This window comes from Aristolochia californica, unplaced genomic scaffold, assembly GCF_029961685.1.
Source record: "Aristolochia californica isolate CCGP_79_NKW_82.1479 unplaced genomic scaffold, dmAriCali1.0.hap1 SCAF_9, whole genome shotgun sequence".
NCBI lineage: Eukaryota > Viridiplantae > Streptophyta > Magnoliopsida > Piperales > Aristolochiaceae > Aristolochia > Aristolochia californica.
In genome coordinates, this window is record NW_027182290.1 from 10,048,969 (window position 1) to 10,069,078 (window position 20,110).

At 42.5% G+C, this 20,110-nt stretch overlaps 1 protein-coding gene across 2 annotated transcripts in view; it reads left to right on the forward strand.

Moving 5' to 3' along the window:
• Positions 1 to 1,395: 1,395 nt before the first annotated feature.
• The window catches only part of LOC137941489 (uncharacterized methyltransferase At2g41040, chloroplastic), a 67,915-nt gene continuing 49,200 nt past the window's right edge, over positions 1,396 to 20,110 (forward strand). Inside the window, exon 1 of one of the 2 annotated variants that reach the window (XM_068786929.1) lies at positions 1,396 to 1,649. In XM_068786929.1, the coding sequence (XP_068643030.1) occupies positions 1,485 to 1,649 (165 nt within the window). In that variant the 5' untranslated portion in view covers positions 1,396 to 1,484. The remainder of the gene's footprint in view (positions 1,650 to 20,110) is intronic. The other variant, XM_068786928.1, reaches the window with a different exon arrangement.

Sequence of the window (20,110 nt, forward strand, 5' to 3'; positions counted from 1 at the left end):
ATATAATTACAGTATGCATTTGATTAATTAATTACTTTTAATTTTTTGAAAATATATTAGTAATTAATACCATGTAAAAAATCTATATTATGTTATTAATATAATACTTTTTTATTTATTAATCATATTTATTTTTTATTTACTCTATTGTATTAGTGATTTAATAGTGGTAATTAAAATATTGTTAACTCAAACATTTGGTTTAATTAACTCATTTTTATAATTAATAAAATCAATGGTTTTAAATTTCGAAGATGAAGATGAAGATGAAGATGAAGTTGTCCACACTAACACCATCTTCGAATATGAACTTGTCCACACTAACACCCATTTCGAAGATGAAGATCATGTAGAGGCATGAGATGAAGATGAAGATCAAATTTCTAGTTTGTTGACTAACCCTGTTAGGTTCTTCCCGAGACATGGATCGAGTCACCCTTCTTTCATCTCTTCCCTCCATATTGAATCTTGACGCTAGAAGAGGATTCTTGTTCTGGAACATGGAATGGTGGAATTTCGGAATGGAATGATTGAGCTTTGAAGGAAGCTCGACCTGGACCTTAGAGGGAGAATCCGACTTACACCTCTGAGGGAGAATTTGGCCTGTTTAATTCTAATTTTCTCAATACTTGCTTTCCTTCACCTTGACATCCCCATAAATAGGGTTGAGGATAGAATTACAAAATAGACCCATGGGTCAATTGGTTCATGCCATATTACATCTAAACCAAACCAAACCAAATAGAATTGCATTAAAAAGAAATTGACATAATTTAATTCCTATGCCTATTGATAATTCGTGATGATATGAAGTCCATAACAAACCCCCCCCTCACTGCGCCTCCTTGGGATGACTTGATTACCTATTGAGTCCTCAACACTTACCATATTGATTTAGAAAGGAAACTTGACTACTTTGATTTTGGTTAAGCCATAGACAAGAAGGGTTCAAAGAATACAAGGGATAGAAAACGAGTCCACAAGTTAGGCTATTCTTGCATGCTTGATTCCAAGATAGCTCTATGAGAGAGGAATTCAATCACTCATTGCAACAACCAAAAAAATATATGTACACTTCATAAAAAGATAAAATTTTCATTGATTATTTTCTATCAACTTTTTTTTAACTTTGTTGCATGTGAAACTCTTCCGAAACGTCAAGATAGGAAGTTCACTTTGAATATATTTTAAAGATTTATTATATGTACAACAAAAGGCTTGCAATCCAACGGCTAGGATAATTACCTTCCAAGTACTATCCGGCGGGTTCGCCTCCAGGCTAAAGCAAGCTTTTATCGATTCTCTTATATAACGTTGTCGGGTTTTACCGTTTTCAAACGATCACAACTTTCTCTTTCCACTTAATCCGGTTTAATTATGTCATCACTTTTCAGCCTAACTGTGTGGACAGGGCGACTCGTTTGCCACAGTTCACACACTCTTAACGGAGCAGAGAGAGCACCAACGAGGCTGACAACGAGCTGATGGCTTTAGCGTTTCCGACGTTTCGATCTCTGCAGCACCATGAGAGGGCCTTTGTGAATCGTCCTTCCTCTCCTAACAGTTTCCAGTTGAGGCACCGTTGGATCTTCAGACGCTTGCCTCCGGTCAGACTCCGATGCCAAGCCGCCACCGTGCACAAGGATCAGGTAGCTTGTCTCCAGGTCTATTTTTTTTTTTTTTTTTTTGTCTTTTGTCTTTTTAATTTTTCTCCATCGAAGAGGATTATTTCTCCATTGTCTATTGAAACTTGTTTCTCAGTGGTCTGGCTGAAATGACATTGTCATATGTTTGCATTATGCCATCATTTGGTAACAATTCCTGGAAACCTTGGATCATTTGGAATTCATTGCTGTGGATTCTGATCTCTAAAATTTTAATTCTCAGACACCTAAGTTCAACAAAACATCACTATCAGCTCTCAAGAGGAGCCACTTCTGTTAGCAGCTGAATGGGTCAGCTGCCTTTGTATTTTCTTGTTTCAGTTGAGAGGCTAAAAGTTAGATGCTATTCTTGTTTCTGAGTTCCTAAAGGTACCTACTGGTAGCATGAGTTTCTCCTTCAAAATTTTAAATTGAAGTAATGTAGGTCAATTCAGCGGCTTTATCCTTAGCTACTACAGGCATCTTCCTTTTTTTTCTTTGCAGAAGGTGAAATGCAGATTTCATTAAGGGAAACGGAATGGAGGGAGGGGGTGCAAAATTACATTGAATAGCTAAACGATTTATCCTCAGACTTGCCTTCGAAGATTCTATCATTACCTTCCAGCCAGATGCACCAAGGAATCACAGCAGGCATAGTTTTCCACAATAGTTTACCAAACTTGGGAAGGGACCATAGAGTGAAATCTATGATCATAAAGGAATAAAAGGCCGTGAAACACAGCCCCATGTTGATTAATTGCAAAAAATGATGCCACATCCTCAATGAGAAAGACCAATTAACAAGAAGGTGTTCCACAGTCTCATCATGATCACAGCATAGCCTGTAGAGGGAATTGACAATGGCAGTTCCCCTTCGATGAAGGTTGTCTTGGGTGAGATTGTGGTTCCTTGCTGCAAACCAACATAAGAACATGAGGCTCAAGCTGTCTCCAAACCAAGACTGCTTACTTGCTAGTAAATGATGAATGGAAATGGCTATGATAAGAAGAGACAGAGAATGTACCATTTGAAGACCATTTCTATAGGATGATGTCCCTCCCAGCCCCTCTAAGGTACTGATTGTTTAGGATTCCCATGAGGTAGGTAGCTTCCAAGGCCTTGTGATCCCTTAAATTTCTTCTCAGGTTTAGAGACCAGCCATTGTCCACATGAGCTTCTATGAATTTCTATCCCTGGTTAGAGCAAAGATAGTGGGGAAATTATCAGCCAAAGGTCTATCACTAATCCAACTGTCAATCCAAAACCTCACCCTGGTACTTGAAAGAGCTATGCGTTGGATGTTATTGGACAATTTGCATGTTCTTTTCTAGATGGGGGAGGGGAGGGGAGCCAATTGGAAGTGCAGTAGCCATACTTAGCATTGGAAAGTACAATTAGGTTACGTAATTCTTAGGTTTAATTTCGTCCTTGCATAATCTTAGGTCTAATTTTATCCCTGCCATTCCTCTTATCTCCAACACTAGTATGAATTGATTTTTATGGATTTTGGGTTTCCAATTTCTGCAAAAATCATGCACTATGAACATTATGTGAATTCTAGGCTCCGATTTGGTTCTCTACCTTCTGCTGGTCTTCGTGTCTATTATGTTTGTTCAGTCTCCTGAGGTTGCCGACTGGCATGGTTGAAGTTGTCGCCACTGGTTCCAGCAGGACGACTATGGCGCTTGATGAAACCACTTTAGAAGATTTCCCAGTGTTTCACACCAATTAAATAGAAGACTGATTCCTAAGATATTCTTGACAACTCATTTCAGCCTAATTTTGGCGATGAATTCCGCAAGGACTTGTAGAAGATTGGGCTTGCTGTTACAAAGCTCATCGAAGGCGAGAAGATAATCTGGTGGAGATTTGAAAAATAAAAGAGAAATGAACCATTTTTGTAATCTCAGCAGCTAGTGGAAGCATCACATACACTTCTACTCTCTATGGAATCCTTGTTTCATCCAAGGCCGGCATCAAAGGCGCTTCTAGATCTGCGATGGTCGCCAGGTGTCTTGATTCGGGTTTATGTGGAATTGAATTAAACTTTGAGTTGATGCCTTACAGTTGGCAGGAGTATGTGGACCAACATACATCAGGGTATGAAGCAAAGAGAAAACAGACACGCATAAAGTTTTTGGATGATACATTGGCATTGAGAGAGTGATTGAATGGGGAGTTATCTCATAGACTCTGTTATGCACGCAATAATATTATTATTTTAATTATTTTTCTTTAATTTACTTTATTTTATTTCAGTTTTAAGCCACAGGGGTATTTTTGGAATATTTTATCTTAAACCTTGTAAGGGTGAACCCTATTTAAGGGGTAAGAGTAATGAGAAAGACAAACATTGATTTAGGTTAAACAAGGTTTTGTGTTCTCCTCAACGAGCTTAGGGGTGTGCGTTCTCCTTAACGAACCTAGGGTTTTCAAGCTTCCCTTGGGCTTGAACAAGAGGCAGCAGAAGCTGTTTCGAACGGGCAGAAAGGCCATGGGCCAGAAAAATTACCAATTTCCACGCAGGGAAATCCAAAACCGAATAGCGGGGACTCTGCACATCAGAAATCGGAGTCTGAGATATCAAATCCGAAATTGGCTTCAAAACTTCCGAAATCAGATGGCGGGGACCCAAATTTTGGGAAATCGGAAGGGTATTTTACCAAAATCTCGTCGGTAAAGGCTGACTTGGGTGCGACCTTAAATCCAAAGTCGAAGTCTGCTGTAAAGGAACCAAGAGGCCTGTTCGTCGTCCCACCTAAAGGTTCTTCGGACCAGCCCTATTCTAAATTTCGGCAACGATGTCCGGCAGTTCACCATCAGAAAAAGTGAGGCCACGAATTGTTGCTATTCGCCACCGGAAACTGAGGAGGAGGCTCTGTTGGCGCCGTCGGAAACAACTCCGGTGGGATTTGACTTCCGGCCACCACCTCTCACTCTCAATCCACCTCTTGGCAGAACAGAGGGAACCCAATTCCCAAATTTGTTGGGGTAAGTATCGGCAACCTCAATTTTGCATTCAATCTTTCGGTAAGATGAGAAAATTTGTGCAGCTGTGTGATGAAGTGTCTGCAATACAAGATAAAATTTTTTTGGGGATTCCGGAAAGGGACAAAAACATTGAATGGATGCTGTTTTATTTTTTTATTGCCGTGAACAGCAGCGTGTCTCAGCAATTTTGTTTTGGGGGGCTTTGTTTTTCTATGGATGAGCATAGTACCTGTGCGTATGTGAGTTGTCAAATTGAAGATGTGGGGCTTAATTTATTGGGTTCCATATTTGCTGCTCGGGCACTGTTAGTGGATAGGTTTCATTTCAGTAGGAGTTCAGCATATGAGAAGGTACGAAATGGAGATAATTTTTTTTTGGGTGTAGTGAAGATGCTTAGTTAGTTGTATAATGATGCTATTAGTTTTGTTTGCACGAAAGGTTGTCATTATGCACTGGAAGTGAGAAAATAGAAATTGGAATCGGTTTTTACTTCTTCTTTTCAATTGCTGTCCCTGAATAAATTGCCTGCTGGACTTTCTGTTGGATTTTCTGGAATGTTGTTTTATTTTTCAACTACTGAGAACAGCAGCAGTGAGCCTCTTCCTATTTCTGTTGCACGCATGGATGAAGGACATGTCTCATATTCTTCGCTGTCTAACCTTGATAAACCGACTGATGACATTCATTATGAAGAAAATCACCCTCCTTCTGTGTGGACTGCCTCTGGAGGAAAGGATTATTGTGCCTCAGGGCCAATGCCTTTCAAGCCAGAGTTCACTTATCAATTGCCTTTGAAGAAAATATTTGGCGGGTATGGAAACATTACAAGCGCTGTAGTAATGAGAGAAAGGGATGGGAAATCCAACTGTTTTGGATTTGTTAAATTTGAGAAGGCAGAAGATACTGCTCTAGCTGTTGAGGAGCTTAATGGGAAAAAAATTGATGACAAGGAGTGGTATGTGGGGAAGGCCCAAAAGAAATCAGCAAGGAAGATGGATTTGAAGGGACGGTTTGCTGACATGATAGTTGGATTCTGCCAAAACAGGAACGCCGGGGAAGCACTGGGTGTCTGTGAGGAGATGGCAAGACTGCAGGTGAGGAGTCCTCTCACAGTGTCTTGTGTCCTTCCTATATGTGCCCCACCCATTGATTTTTTCTTCGGCAGGTTGATACATAATTACACGATAAGGAATTTTTTTGAATCTAATGTTTTTGTATCCTATGGGTTGATTAATATGAATGCAAATTGGGTTGGGAAGGAGAGGATACAGGAGGAAGCTGATGGTTTTGCTGCACTTGGGTTCTTCCACAAATTGTTGTGTGCTGCTGCTATTACAGTGCAGAAATGGACTCAACCAAAAAAAAAAAATAGAAAACAGAAAACTTATAGGTCCATCTTTAGGCCAGCAGCATAGCCGTGTTTATTGAAAGAATGAAAGTTTTACCTGTTGTTCTAGCGCAATCCAATGCATCGCTGGATTGTACGGCGCTGTTTTGGCACTGCAGAAAACAGTGCTACCAACAGTGCCACTGCTGAAACCAGTGCTGCCAGCCAGCCCAGCAAACAATGCTGCTGTGGCAGTCCAGCATACATTGCTGCTAGGCAGCCCAAGCCAAGGTGCTTCTTGAGGATGCAGATGGCTATTTTCATGCAATCAAGGCACTAAACCAGAGTGGTGAAAAAGGGAAGTATGATTCAGGACCTCTTACATTAGCAGGTGCTGAAGTTGATCAATCTGTTGAAGATGTTCCTTGTGGAAAAACAGTTGCTTTGGTTGGATGGGATCAGTTTTGTTGACGAGAATATCCCAAAAAAACACATTTGACAGACCGAGGTGACAACTTATCGACCGAAGTTCCAAGCATATGAACAAAACAGGTACATCTAAAAATACGAGGAACCACACCAAACAATTTACAATTGGGTTTTAAAACATGAAGTGGAACTTGACCACTCAAAAAAATTGAGGGCATACGATTAACCAAGTAGCACGAAGTTAAAACTGCATCACCCCAAAAAGATTTAGGAACATTCATATGCAATAATAGTGTCCTTGTAACCTCAAGGAGATGTCTATTTTTACGTTCAACCACGCTATTTTGTTGTGGTGTATACGGGTAGGATGTTTGATGGGTAATACCATGAGAATCACAAAATACTGAAAATTTATGGTTAAGATATTCCAAACTATTGTCAGTACGAAGTACATGAACACATGCACCAAATTGATTTTTTATTTCATTGAAAAAATTGAGAAATACTTAAATACTTCAGACTTCTCTCGTAGGAGATGCACCCAAGTGACTCTACTGAAATCATCAATGAACGACACAAAATACTTAAAACCAAATGGGCTAGGAACCCAACATGGACCCCATACATTAGAGTGGACTAATTCAAACAACTTGGTGCTTTGACTAGAACTAACTGGGAAACTGGAGCGACGATGCTTTCCCAGCTGACAAGATTCACAATCAAATGAAATATCGGCTGACAGAGAAGGAAAAGATTGACACAATTTAGCTGGTGAGGGATGTCCCAAGCGCAGATGCCACAAGTAAGAAGAATTTGTAGTAATGAGAGCTATAGCTCGAAATGGATACGCCATCCAGCATGTAGATCCCTCCCTTCTCATATCCTGAACCAATCATCCTCTTCGTCTGCAAGTCCTGGAAAACACAAGAAGTAGGATAAAAGGTTACTGAGCAGTTTAAGGATGTAGTTATATGACTCACAGACAAGAGATTAATTGAAAACTTTGGTACAAATAAAACAGAATCTAAGGATATTTGTGGAGTAATGCGAACTATGCCCTCCCCCTGAATGGGAGAGGTGGATCCATCAACTAAAGTAACTCGACGATATGAATGAGATGGACTAATGGATTGAAATAGAGAAGGCATACCTAACATGTGTAAAGAGGCTCCTGAATCAATGATCCAAGAGGGGGAATGAGACACATTTAGTGCATTCATACCTGTACTAGCTATCATGACACTTGCTGCGGAAGAAGGAGGAGTCTCGGTAGTCTGAGAAGCAGTAGATGAAGCAGTCAGTTGACCTAGTCGCTGTAATAACTGTTGAATTTCCTCATACGATCCAGTGTGTAAGGAGGAGTCCTTATCTGTGACTATAGAATTGGCCCAGGTAGGTTTACCAAATTTGTCCCAATATTTCTCAGAAATATGATTAGTCCTACCACAGTAAACGCATTTTCGATCCTCCCGATCATTTCGGCCACAACCCCGGGTTGTGAAAGATCGACCTCTACCTCTATTATTACCTCCATGAAACTGACCGTCGGGCGTACCAGTAGAAGATTGAAGTTTAAGAGCAACTGCTTCTAAGAGGGTTTTACCTGATTCTTTCTTATTTACAACTGCACCTTCAGCTTGAAGAACTCTGTTAAAAGCTTGCTCAAGAGTGGTCACATCCTCATTAACCAACAATTGGGCTCTAATAGCATCATACTCATGCCCCAAACCATCCAAAAACCGGGCTACTTGAATCTGATTTTTTTTCGTACGGATGTCTTCAACATTCGTAGTAAAAAGATGGAATGTACCAATCTCCTGTAGTACTCCCCTCATCTCACTGAAATAATCTATCACTGATCTACCTCCACACTTCATATTAATGAACTTCACATATAACTCATAGATCCTTGATAAATTACTTTCTTGAGATAAAATGGAAGCCAATGTAGTCCACATTGACTTAGCAGTATTGCAACTCAAAACGTGATCACTAAATCTGGATTCCATACCATTGACCAACCAGGTCATTACTGAATTATTTTCTGCCACCCAATCTTCAGTAACAGGTACCGGGGCATCATCATTTATATATTTTGCCATTCTTCTAGCCCTCAAATACATCAAAACTAATCTAGACCAGTTTACATAATTCGATCCATTCAACCGGATTGTAGTTATCTGAATAGACTGAGAGAATTTCACATTTGAGCTCTCAACAGTCCTTTGGACAGCAACCTATGTGTTGGAATCAGCCATTAAATATCACCAAACACCACAATTCAGTACACTAGAGCGTCAATTAACCAAAGGGAAGCACTTTTCCCAAATTTCAATATTTGTGTAGTCAAGTGGGCCCCACACCGAATTCAATTAGGGCAATGCAACACCCAATTCATTCAATTTAGAACCAATAGTGATCAATTCCAGCAATTGAGACCATAAATCAATGAAAGAATGACCTAATTGCAAGAAATCAAGATGGTGTAGGCTATATGGATGATGACGCAAGCATTAGGTTGACGACGCAGGCAGATTTGAGAAATTTCCTCAAATTGGGATCATTATACATTTCTAAATTCCAACATTCAGTCAAATAGAAGCAGTAATCATTAGCCAATAGGCTAAGATAGGCAGAAAAAGGAAAAAAGTGAAAAATTTACCCTACCAGTCCAGAAATGTGGGGAAAACCTTCAAGGAGATTGCTAAAAATGGAGAGAAGATCCACAAAATCCGAAGAAACTTGCCCAAGACTTGCGTTGCTGCTCTGATACCATGAAAAATAGGTGATTTTGGGAGAAAATAGAAGAGAAAATGGATTTCTGGAAGAGAGGCAGTTTTGTTGCTTTGGAATCCGAGCCAGAAATGCCCTTCCTGCTTCTTTATAATCAGGGTTTAAGTGAAATTTTACAATAGGACAAAAATGCCCCTCAATACTCAAAATTACATTTCTATTAAAATACATGTCTAAAATGAATGAAAATTTAACTAGAGATAAAATAAGACATTCTCTATCTAATAACCATACTATAAGAGAAAAATGTAATATTGAAAATCTAATAAATGACCAAAATACCCCTGAACTTGTATTTTAACACCCTCTTTTCGTGCCTCTACAAGTGGACAGTTTAGGTGTAGGCCCTCTTTTTGTGGTCTACAAGTGGACAGTTTAGGTGTAGGTCCTCTGTTGTGGCTCTACAAGTGGATAATTTTAGGTGTAGGCCTTCTTTTGTGGCTCTACAAGTGGATAATTTAGGTGTAGGCCCTCTTTTGTAGCTCTACAATTGGATAGTTTAGGTGTAAGCCCACATATGAGTACTTGCTCTGAAATCATGTAAAGTTGGGTCCAAGACCTATCCCAAAATGATTAGTTAACTTAGGAAACCTCTTTTCCAACTAATAAACCCAAGATCTTTGTACTCACTAATCCATGTGGGACTATTCCTTAACATTTTTTTTTTTTTTTTTTTTTTTTTGTGGTGTGTTTGATTTGGGAGTTCGTACTTTGGTCAAATTGATGACCAATTTAATGGTAAATTTTCTGGTCTGAGTTTGATGGTCATTCTAGTGGTCTATTTTGTGATCTTGTTGTTGATGTCCTCTACTGTTATGCCTTTTGCCTGTTTAATGCTCTAATGTCCATTTTGATCTTTCTAGAAGTTTTTATATTGTTCGACATTTCACTTTTACCTATGTCCTATGCAATTTCAAAATAATTGTGTGGATTCTCTTATTTTTTAAGAACAATTCTTATATTTGTTTTGGAATTTTTTTGTTGAATACCAATTTTGTATTTTCTTTGTTATGCTTATTGGAAAGTATTATAAGGCTTGTGTTTTCCTTAGAATCTAAATCCTACTAGCTATAGGGACATGGAAGTAATTTCTGTAATTATTTCCATTATCATTTTAAAAAATTATTGCTTAAATTATAAATAGGAGAAAAGGGTTTGTAAACCCTAATATCTCCCATCTCTTTTCTCATGGAAATTCCATCACTTAGCATTCAACACTATCATTCATCACTTTCCTCCAAAGGGTGTCTTTGTCCAAGGCGAATCTCCAAAACCATTTAGCTTGGAGGGCATTGTTCATGTTCTTGATTCTTCTGATCCCAAGGCCCCTAGTCTTTTTCGGGGTGCAGACATCTTCCCACTTAGACGATGGTATGTAGATGGGTTTGAGGATCCTCTCCAAAGGAACCTCCTTTCAAGGGGTTTAATTATGTTTGCATGGCTAGACATTTGAGGAGGAAGAGATGATGCAAAGGGAGGCCAGTAAGGGTAGCTTTCACAAGGGTTGGGCAACCTGCTTTAGAAAGAAATTTGCCCTTTCCAGTGGAGAGCCCTGTGCTCAAACTTCTCAATGATGGGGGTCTAAAGGGATTTTTCCAGTTGCTTTAGTTTAATACGAAGAATGAAGAGAAGAGAGAGAAGGAGAGAAAAAAAGAGGAGAAGAGTTTGGAAGAAGCTGGATTTAGGAGCAGCCTATGTTGGGTCTGAACTCAGACCCTAATTGCTCTTATAAACTCACTCAAGTTAACATCTTACACAAAGAAATATATGCCCCTCTTCAACGTATACACTTATATCTCCCTTATAATATATTCAGAAGGACATGAAAATTTAACCACATAGTGTTAACATAATAACTAGCTAACGTCTATCCTAAAGAGGGACATAAGTCCATGGGAAATGACCAAAATACCCTTCTTACATATATTTTGATACTCTCTTTCTAATTGGAGTGTATATATCAAAGAGCTTTAGCTTGTTACAAAAATTCCTAAATTCTTTCTTTCCCAAAGCTTTAGTAAAGACATCACTAAGCTGATCTACAAGCTTGGCATAGAGAGTAACTACAACCACACTCATTCCATCATCATAGAAAAATGGCAAACTTCTACAATGTTTCGTCTGTTCTTGAAACACTGGTTACTTGCAATGAATATTGCAACCTAGTTATCACAAAACATCTTCATAACCTCTGTCGTACGAAAACCCAACTCTGGTGTCATTGACCTCACCCACAAAAGTTTACTAACTGTGTGAGACATTGCTTGGTACTCTGCTTTGGTACTAGAACAAGCTACAATATTTTGTTTCTTGCTTTTTCAACTAACCAATGTTTCCACCAACAAAGACACAATATCCTAAGGTAGATTTTTATCCAATTTAGGCCCCATAATCGACATTAGAATACCCATTAATCTACAAGTGATTATGTGGTGCGTACAACATTTCTATTTTTTGGTTCACCCTTCAAATAGTGTAATATCTTGTGGGTGATCCTTGCACAACTTTGTAGAGTTGAGTGGGCTTGTTACACTTCTTTTGTTATCTATGTTATATTTCTTTAAAAGTTCTGTGAAATAAGTGAACAAAGAAAATTGAGGAAGAGAGAAGGAGAAAGAGAGAAGAGAGAAGAGAGAAGAGAGAAGAGAGAAGGAGAAAGAGGGAAGAGAGAAAAGGAAACGTTAGCTGCAAGAGAGCTCAAGGAGAGGCTCTCGTTAGGGTTCTAATTCGACCCCTAACACTTTATATAGATTAAGTGAAAAATAAAGTACAAAGTAAAAAATACCCCCATATACTTAAATCTCTTATAACTTCTATAATACACCAAATTACATGAAAATGACACTACATGAACACTAAAGCATGCTGACTTAACAATACTTTGTCTATAAGGTTTAGATTATGTGAAATTGCCAAACTACCCTTCACTTTTTTTTTCTAACACTCCCCCTCAAGTTGGAGCATAAATATCCATAAGTTCCAGCTTGTTACAGAAAGTTCCAAATTCACAATTTTCCAAGGCTTTGGTAAACATATCAACAATTCGATCACCAGACAAACATAAGGGTAACCATGTCCTTCTTCATCACTGCATCTCAAACAAAGTGGCAATCAACTTTTATACGTTTGGTTCTCTCGTGAAAATCTAGATTACTGCAACGAACATAGCAACCTGATTATCACAATGCATAATCATGGACCCATTGCTCCGTAAGTTCAATTCTTGGACAATTGACCTCACCCACATCAACTCACTAACAGAGTGAGCCATATCTCTATACTCAGCTTCAGTACTGGATTGGACCACAATATTTTGTTTTTTTTTTTTTTTTTTGAAATGATGCTGATTTTTATGAAGACAAAAGCTCAAAAGAGCAATTTACAAAGGATGGAAGCCTTCCCAAACAATGAGAGATTACTGGAAAATTTCGAATTTTGCCAATTTATTAGCCAAAGAGTTGGCTGATCTAGGAATGAGATTCCAATTACAATGAGTAGAAGATACAATGTCAGCAATACTATCAGTGATGGGCCAGTGGCGCCAAGGGGGGAAGCTGTCTTTGGAACACCAACTAATAACCATCTTCGAGTCGCCTTCAATGATTAACTTGCCATGGAGACGATCCCTGTAGATTTGGAGGCCGAACAGTAGAGCACTAACTTCAGCAGTATTAGAATCGACAATGCCCACTAGACCAGCATAAGAAAGAATAGGGTCTCCATTGCTGAACACACCACCTGCTCCAGCCGGCCCAGGACATCCAATAGCACGACCATCAAAATTCAGATTAATGCAGTCTCAAGGGGGAGGATCCCAGATAGTCATACTCGAAGTTCTGTTGGGGCCAGACATATGAGCGATCAAATTCCAATTTTCCCTAACGGAAACCCTCGATAGAGTGACAAAATCCTTCTTTGTATGAAGCCAACTTGAGAGGAGGCCAACGGCATGAGAAGTCGTGTTGTCCGGGGTGCTAGCTTTGGAGTTGAATCTCCGGTTGTTCCGCTCGAGCCAAATGCACCATGGAACATGCGCAAGACAGGCCACAAGTATTAACTTGCCCAACCGAGGAAGGAGAATCCCTCGAACCATCTCAAAGGTGCCAAAGAGGTCCTGATGTAGCCCCACTTGGAGCCCCAATTTTCTGAAAAATTTTCATTCAAACTTGCCACAAAAATCCATTGTGTAAGAGGACATGTTGGACTGTGTTATGTACCTAACCAATACTACCCGAAAGACCGGCCTGGTAGGTAGCAGAAAGCCAAGTACTTAACCCAGGACCATAACATCACATCCCACCTTCACGATCAGACCTCCACGGCGGCCCACTCTAGCGACTGTCTACTCTAGCGACACAGGCCCGACCCACCTTTTTGTGACCCTACCAATAATTTTAATCCAGCCTCTAGGTCACCCCCTCCGCTATAGTGACGGCCCACTCTAGCGACACTGGCCCGACCCACCTTTTTTTTGTGACCCTACCAGTAATTTTAATCCAGCCTCTAGGTCGCCCCCTCCGCTAAGTTTGCTCATGCCGGGATTTGAACTCGCGACGTGGACGCCCGCTCTGATACCAAATGTTAAGTACCTAACCAATACTACCTAAAAGACCGGCCTAGTAGGTAGCGGAAAGCCAAGTACTTAACATAGGACCATAACAGACTGTCTCTTCGCACTCACCACAAAGGGGAAAAGAAAGATCGGGGGCAGCGAAGCCTTTTCTATGAAGGTTGCCTAAAGTAAGAATGTGTTCTTTGATGGCTGACCACACGAAAAATTTGATTTTGCTTGCTGTTGAGAGTTTCCAAGCCAAATTTGCCTTGTGCTCATGAATACTGTAGTCTTGCTTTCTGATATGAGAGTAAGCAGAAGTGACAGTGAATCGGCCATTATTACTGGGCTTCAAAATCAGCTTATCAACTGAGTGCTTTCGGATAACAGTACTGCTGAGTCTGGTAAGGAGTGTGCAAAAAGCCAACGATTCCTCATCATTTAATCCTCGACGGAACGGGAGACTCCACGAGTGATCACTCTATGAATCAGCCACAGAGCAAGAGAGGTCGCTAGCCACCCTATGCAGCCTCGGGAAGTCCTCCGAGAGGGATCGGGGCCCACACCATTCGTTTGACCAGAAGAGGAGGGTTCTTCCATTGCCCGTGTGAAACGAGGTAGCACCTCTGAATACTGGAAGGAGCATGAAAATTGATTTCCATATCGGGGATAGGAGGAGAGCGGTGTCACCCTCTCTCCACCAGGCACCTGAAAACTGAAGGTAGAATTTCACCATATTCCTCCATAAATTGTTATGCTTGTTGTTGAAATTCCAAATTCATTTGAGCATAAGAGCTTTGTTCATTTCTCTTGTAGGTTGGATGTCGAATCCTCCCCTATTATGAGACATGCAAATATTCTTCCAACTAACCAAATGGTATCTGAAGGTGTCTTCTGAACTTCTCCATAGAAATTGTCGACGGATGGCATCAATTTTGGAGCAAACGGAGGCCAGACAGTGCATGAATGATAATAGATAATTTGGCAGCCTAGCCAGACAAAACTTGAGGAGAGTGAGACGCCCCGCTGTTGATAAGAGTTTACCCCTCCAAGTGGCTAGCCTTTTTTCAAATTTCTCAATGAGGGGGGACCATAGTGACGCCGAAGGCCGAGAATCAAAAAGTGGGAGTCCAAGATATGTAGCTGACATATTTCCCACAGAGCATCCCAGGTAGTCTGCCATATCCTAAAGCCCAGCTGGATCAATGTGATAGCCAAGAAGAGTGGGTTTTCCCTAGTTTATGTTATGATCGGAAGCCAATTTATATAATCCCAGCACGACACATAATTTTCTGATATGATCCATAGTACCAACCCCGAAGCAAATTGTATCATCTGCAAACTGGAGAATCGGAATATCAAAGGTTGTGCAATCTGTTGTGGGGAGGAGCCATCCCATGTTCTTGGCCGGGTAGATCAAAGAGGATAGATATTCTGTTACCACGTTGAAGAGCAAGGGGGAGAGGGGGTCTCCCTGTCTGATTCCCCTGGTTCCCTTAAAATACCCACAAATTATTCTGTTGAGAAGGACGGAGTAGCTTGCAGAGGAGATGCAGTTTTGGATCTAGAAGCGTCATTTTTCCCTGAATCCCATCTTGCCCAGGAGGGTGTCCAGAAACTTCTAGTTAACTCTGTCAAATGCCTTTTCAAAGTGAAGCTTGAGGATGAATCTGGGGAGCTTTTGGACCTTGAAATGATGACGAAGTTCATGACATGCCATGGATGAATCAAGAATATTTCTTCCCTTAATAAAAGCACTCTGGCCATGGTGAATGGCAATAGGGAGGACTGCCCTGAGTCGACTAGCATGGAGGCGCACAATCACCTTATATGCACTAGTGGTGAGACTGATCGTCCAGAAGTCGGATGGGAGCTCTGCCCCATCTGTTTTAGGGATGAGGGCGATGAAAGAGGCTCCAATACTCCTATATCTGATGCCATGCTGATAAAAGGAGCGGGCCATGCCGGAAATGTCGTCTTTGATGAAGGGCCAGCAACGGCGATAAAATTCCCCGTTGATTCCATCCGGGCCCGGACCACTATCCAGAGGAAGACCAAGGGCTGCAATTTCAATTTTTCGACTAGAGAAGGGGAGCTCGATGATACTAGTTGCAGCTGATGGAATAACCTAGAGGTTAACCCTTTGGAAGAAGGGGCGGACTGGCTGGTGATCAGAGTATAAATCTGCAAAAAAATTCACCAATGAGTCGGAAATAAGGGCTTGGTCTGAGGTGGTCTCACTGTTGACGCTGAGCATGGCAATGCGGTTGGCCCTTCTTCGTGCAGAGGCGACTACATGGAAGAATTTAGTATTAACATCCCCATCGGAGAGCCATTTGAATCTTGCACGTTGCTTTTAGTACACTAACTCGTTGTGGGCGAAGGACTGCAATTGTCCTTGAAGGGCATGCCTCTGAGAGACTTTCGGAGAAGAGAGACCTCTGACTTCCTCCTTAGAGTCGAGAGCGGCTATCTGAGCAAGAGCATTGGTTCTCACAGCCGAGGAAGAGGCCTTCTTTTCAGAGGCCCAGGACCGCAACAACGGTTTCAACATCTTGAGTTTGATTGGGAAGGTCCACCCGCTCGAGCCAGTAACAGTCATATTCTCCCAAAAGGATTGGAGAGAAATATCAAAAGAGGGGTCTGCCATCCAATTATTGTTGAATCCGAAAGGGGGGGGGGGGGGGGGGGGGTGGAGTGGACAGCCAAAATGGGTATCAACCATAATCGGCCAATGATCAGAGATGACTCGATTGAGCACTTTGCCGGAGACATTGCTGGCTAAGAATCGGTCCTGCTTTGAGAGGATAGGGGGCTACCTGCCATTTGACCAAGTGAAGGTCTTCCCAAATAGGGTAATCTCATCCAGGTCCCAGCTGCTAATAAAATCAGCAAATAGCCTCATGGAGGTTGAGATTCTCCGGGACGGCGGGGATTTCTCATGGTAGAAGCGAGTGACATTGAAGTCGCCCACAAGCATCAGAGGAATAGGCCACATCTAACAAGTCCTCAATAGATCCTCCCAAAATAGGTGGCACTCATGGTGTTTGGTAGGGTCCTAGGCACCAAATGTTCCCCGAATCTTTGTCTCGCAACTTGATACCAAGGGAGTAAGAGCCACAACAACGATCAAGCACCTCAGTAGTACTGGTGTCCGACATTAGTAGAATACTGCCAACCGATCCCACTGCATCCACTAAAGCCTAGCCAGGTGCCACAACTCGCGGATGTATCCAAGGGGAAGAGAAGCCACCTTGGTTTCTTGGAGAACAACAACATTTGCCTTGGTAGAGGCAAGGAGGTCCCGAATGGAAGTGCGACGACGCAAGGACCCAATTCCACGGACATTCATCATTATTCATCTTCTTCGACTTCTCTCCCGGGAGAGGCTCCGTGAAGACGGTGCCCATCACCTTGGCAAGTTCCACTATCTGGGCCCAGGTTTCTGAGTTGTATTTTTGCTAATCTGATTGGAGAGCTGCCACAAACACCTGAGCTCGTTCACCCGGCTCTGGAATGATGAAATCTCTCGTCTCTAGGTTACAGGGTATCGAATGGTGGCACTAAGTCCTCCCTGTAGAAGCTATCTCTGCTGACCTCTAGCTTGGCGCTGGTAGGTGACAACGGGAGGGAGAGAATTGTTTTGCTTGTGCGCACGGGGAGTGCACTCACTACTTCCGGACTCTGCGTCGGAGAGATAATTTTCAGGGTGGGGATTTCTCGGGGGTGAGCGAGGGGGGGATTCCAATATCCAAGGGGAAGTTTGTGGAGTGTGGGGGCTATGGGGATGATTTATAGGAGGGCCTGTGAGGGTTTCAATGGGGGGGGGGGGGGAGGTGAGGGTAAGGTTATTTCTGGAGTGAAGACAGAGGGGTGAACGACATCTGGATCTGAGCCAAGGGTATTTTTTTTTTTTTGGGACTGGGGTGAGTGGGTGGTGAGTGATGTGCCGGATAAGTGGGGGGGGGGGGGGGGGGGGGGGGGAGAGGGTCACATCTGCTGGGAGGGGGCAGAGTCGAGAGGTGCAATTCCCAAAGCATTGATTGGCTGTGTGATTTCCCGAGGTTTGATTGTGCTTTCGGGGACCACATCTCTAAAATTACCCATCACAGCGATGCTGATACGGATCCAGTATTGCGCTTTATCCACCATAACGCATCTGAAATATTGCCCTTCACATGGGTGAAGAGGATTGATGAGGATCCAAGCCTCATCCAGACGTGCCAGTGCTCCGTGAGTGGGTCCAAAGCAATGATAGATCCAATCTCAAACACGACTCTCGAGAAGATGGCGTTCTGCTATAGCTCGGCAGGAAGCCCTATAAGAGTGACCTATTGGCCATACTGGCTGGAGGGTGTCGAGGAGATCCACTTTGAGACCCCGATGATGCCTGAGCTGGTGTGGGGTATGATGGCAATAGCTGCAGAGGATCCAAGCCTCATCCAGATGGTGCCAGTGCTCTGTGAGTGGGTCCAAAGCAATGATAGAGCCAAACTCAGACACGACTCTCGAGAAGACGGTGTTCTGCCATAGCTCAGTAGGAAGCCCTATAAGAGTGACCCATTGGCCATACTGGCTGGAGGGTGTCGAGGAGATCCACTCTGAGACCCCGATGATGCCTGAGCTGGTGTGGGGTATGATGGCAGGAGCTGCAGAAGACCTGCTGGGTTCCGATATGAACAAGCCAAGTTTGGTACTGAGATAAGAGATTCTGGGAGTGTAAGGGAGGTGAAGTTCGTCTCAGCCAGTGAAGAATGCTGGATTTGATGACGTCGGGGGATGTTTGGGCGAGAATGGAGCGAGTCAAAATTTTGCGCCCGTCATGGAGAAGGTTTGGTGGAATTTGGATGATTTCGGATGTTTCTGTCGGAGCAGGGGGGATTGAGTTATGGTTTTGGGGCAAATCAAGAATTTTCGGGGAGGAGGGGGTGCTATTAGGAGCAAGAGGGGATGTCAGGAGGGGGGGATGATTTGGTGGCGCTGGGTTGCGGGGAGGAGAGGTGGGAATCTTACTATGGCATCATCGGGGAGGATTGGCGCTTCTATTGGGTCTAGCACGCTGGGAGAGGCTCTGGAGTGCAGAGGCTAGCTCATTCCAACCAAAACCCAAGTTTGTGGCCTCGGGTATGAACAATCTGGCCAAAATGAAGGTTCCTCTTCTATGGGTGACTTGACATTCCCGGCGACCACGGAAGGTAGCCACCAAGAAGAGGAAAATCGAGTCCCGTGATCAGAGTTCACGGGATTTCTCAGTTTCCGAGGTAGCTCTCTGGAACTGAAGCCTGAAGTTGTGGATCGCTTCTACTGGGACGCAGATGAATGAAAGTTTTGATCTGTCAGCTGAGGAGAAATGGATCACCGAACCAGATTTTCGGACGACTCTTTCGACAATAACTTTGCATTTTCGGACCGTCGTCCAGCGAGCTTTGTAGTCCTCCGTTGGAGCCTCAGAGAGCTCGCCTGAATTGTGGTAGGACGGATCCGACCGTCTATGGGTTTTTCTTCCTCGTCGTGGAGAGACATTTCTTCCATTTCTTCTCGTTGTAGCATCATCGCGTCTTCTACCGGTGTCGGAAATGCTCGCGGCAGCCTTGCCTGAGTGGCGGTGGTCGTCGGGAGTGGTCCGGTCGCCGGCCGTAGGGATGATGACCATCGGGGGTGCTCACTCTCTCATTTTTGGGTTTTAACGCACGTTAGCAATTTCGAAATGATCGACGCACGATACGATCATTAACGGCGCACATTAGCAATCAGCACACGTTAAGCGAAAAAATCACCTAAATCGCTCTCTTCTCTCTCTCTCACGTCGCTTCCACAACATTCTGTTTTTTACTTTTCCAACTTATCAAGTTTCCACCCAACAACACCCAATAACCAGTAGACGACTTTCGGTCCAGTTTAGATCCAACATAATCGGCATCTAAGAAGGTTTTATCTCAGGCGATCATGAGGCTTAGAAAACAACCCCTTTCCAGGAGAATCCTTAATATTTTAATATCCTCTGAGCAGCTTGGAGATAGATGAGGGATGAACACATAGAGTTGACGTACCTGAACTAGCCTAAGTGGTAGTGGGAAGTGAAGGCTGAGCTATAGATGCTGATACAGGAGGCTTAATTGTCGATTGTGCCATACTCTGAGCTAACTGTTGCATCTCATCAGGTGCCCTTCGCACAATATTGACTATGGATCCAGTAGAAGGATATATGGCTATGTGGATGAGACGAAGAAGGGAGTATCTTAAGAAAATGTCACATATGCAGATACAAATGTTTTCTTAATAGAAGGACAAAAGCATTTTTATTCCTTCTGTGTATGAGAATATCCTAGAAAAACACATTTTGTTGCATGTGGAGAAAGTTTATCTCTAGAAAAA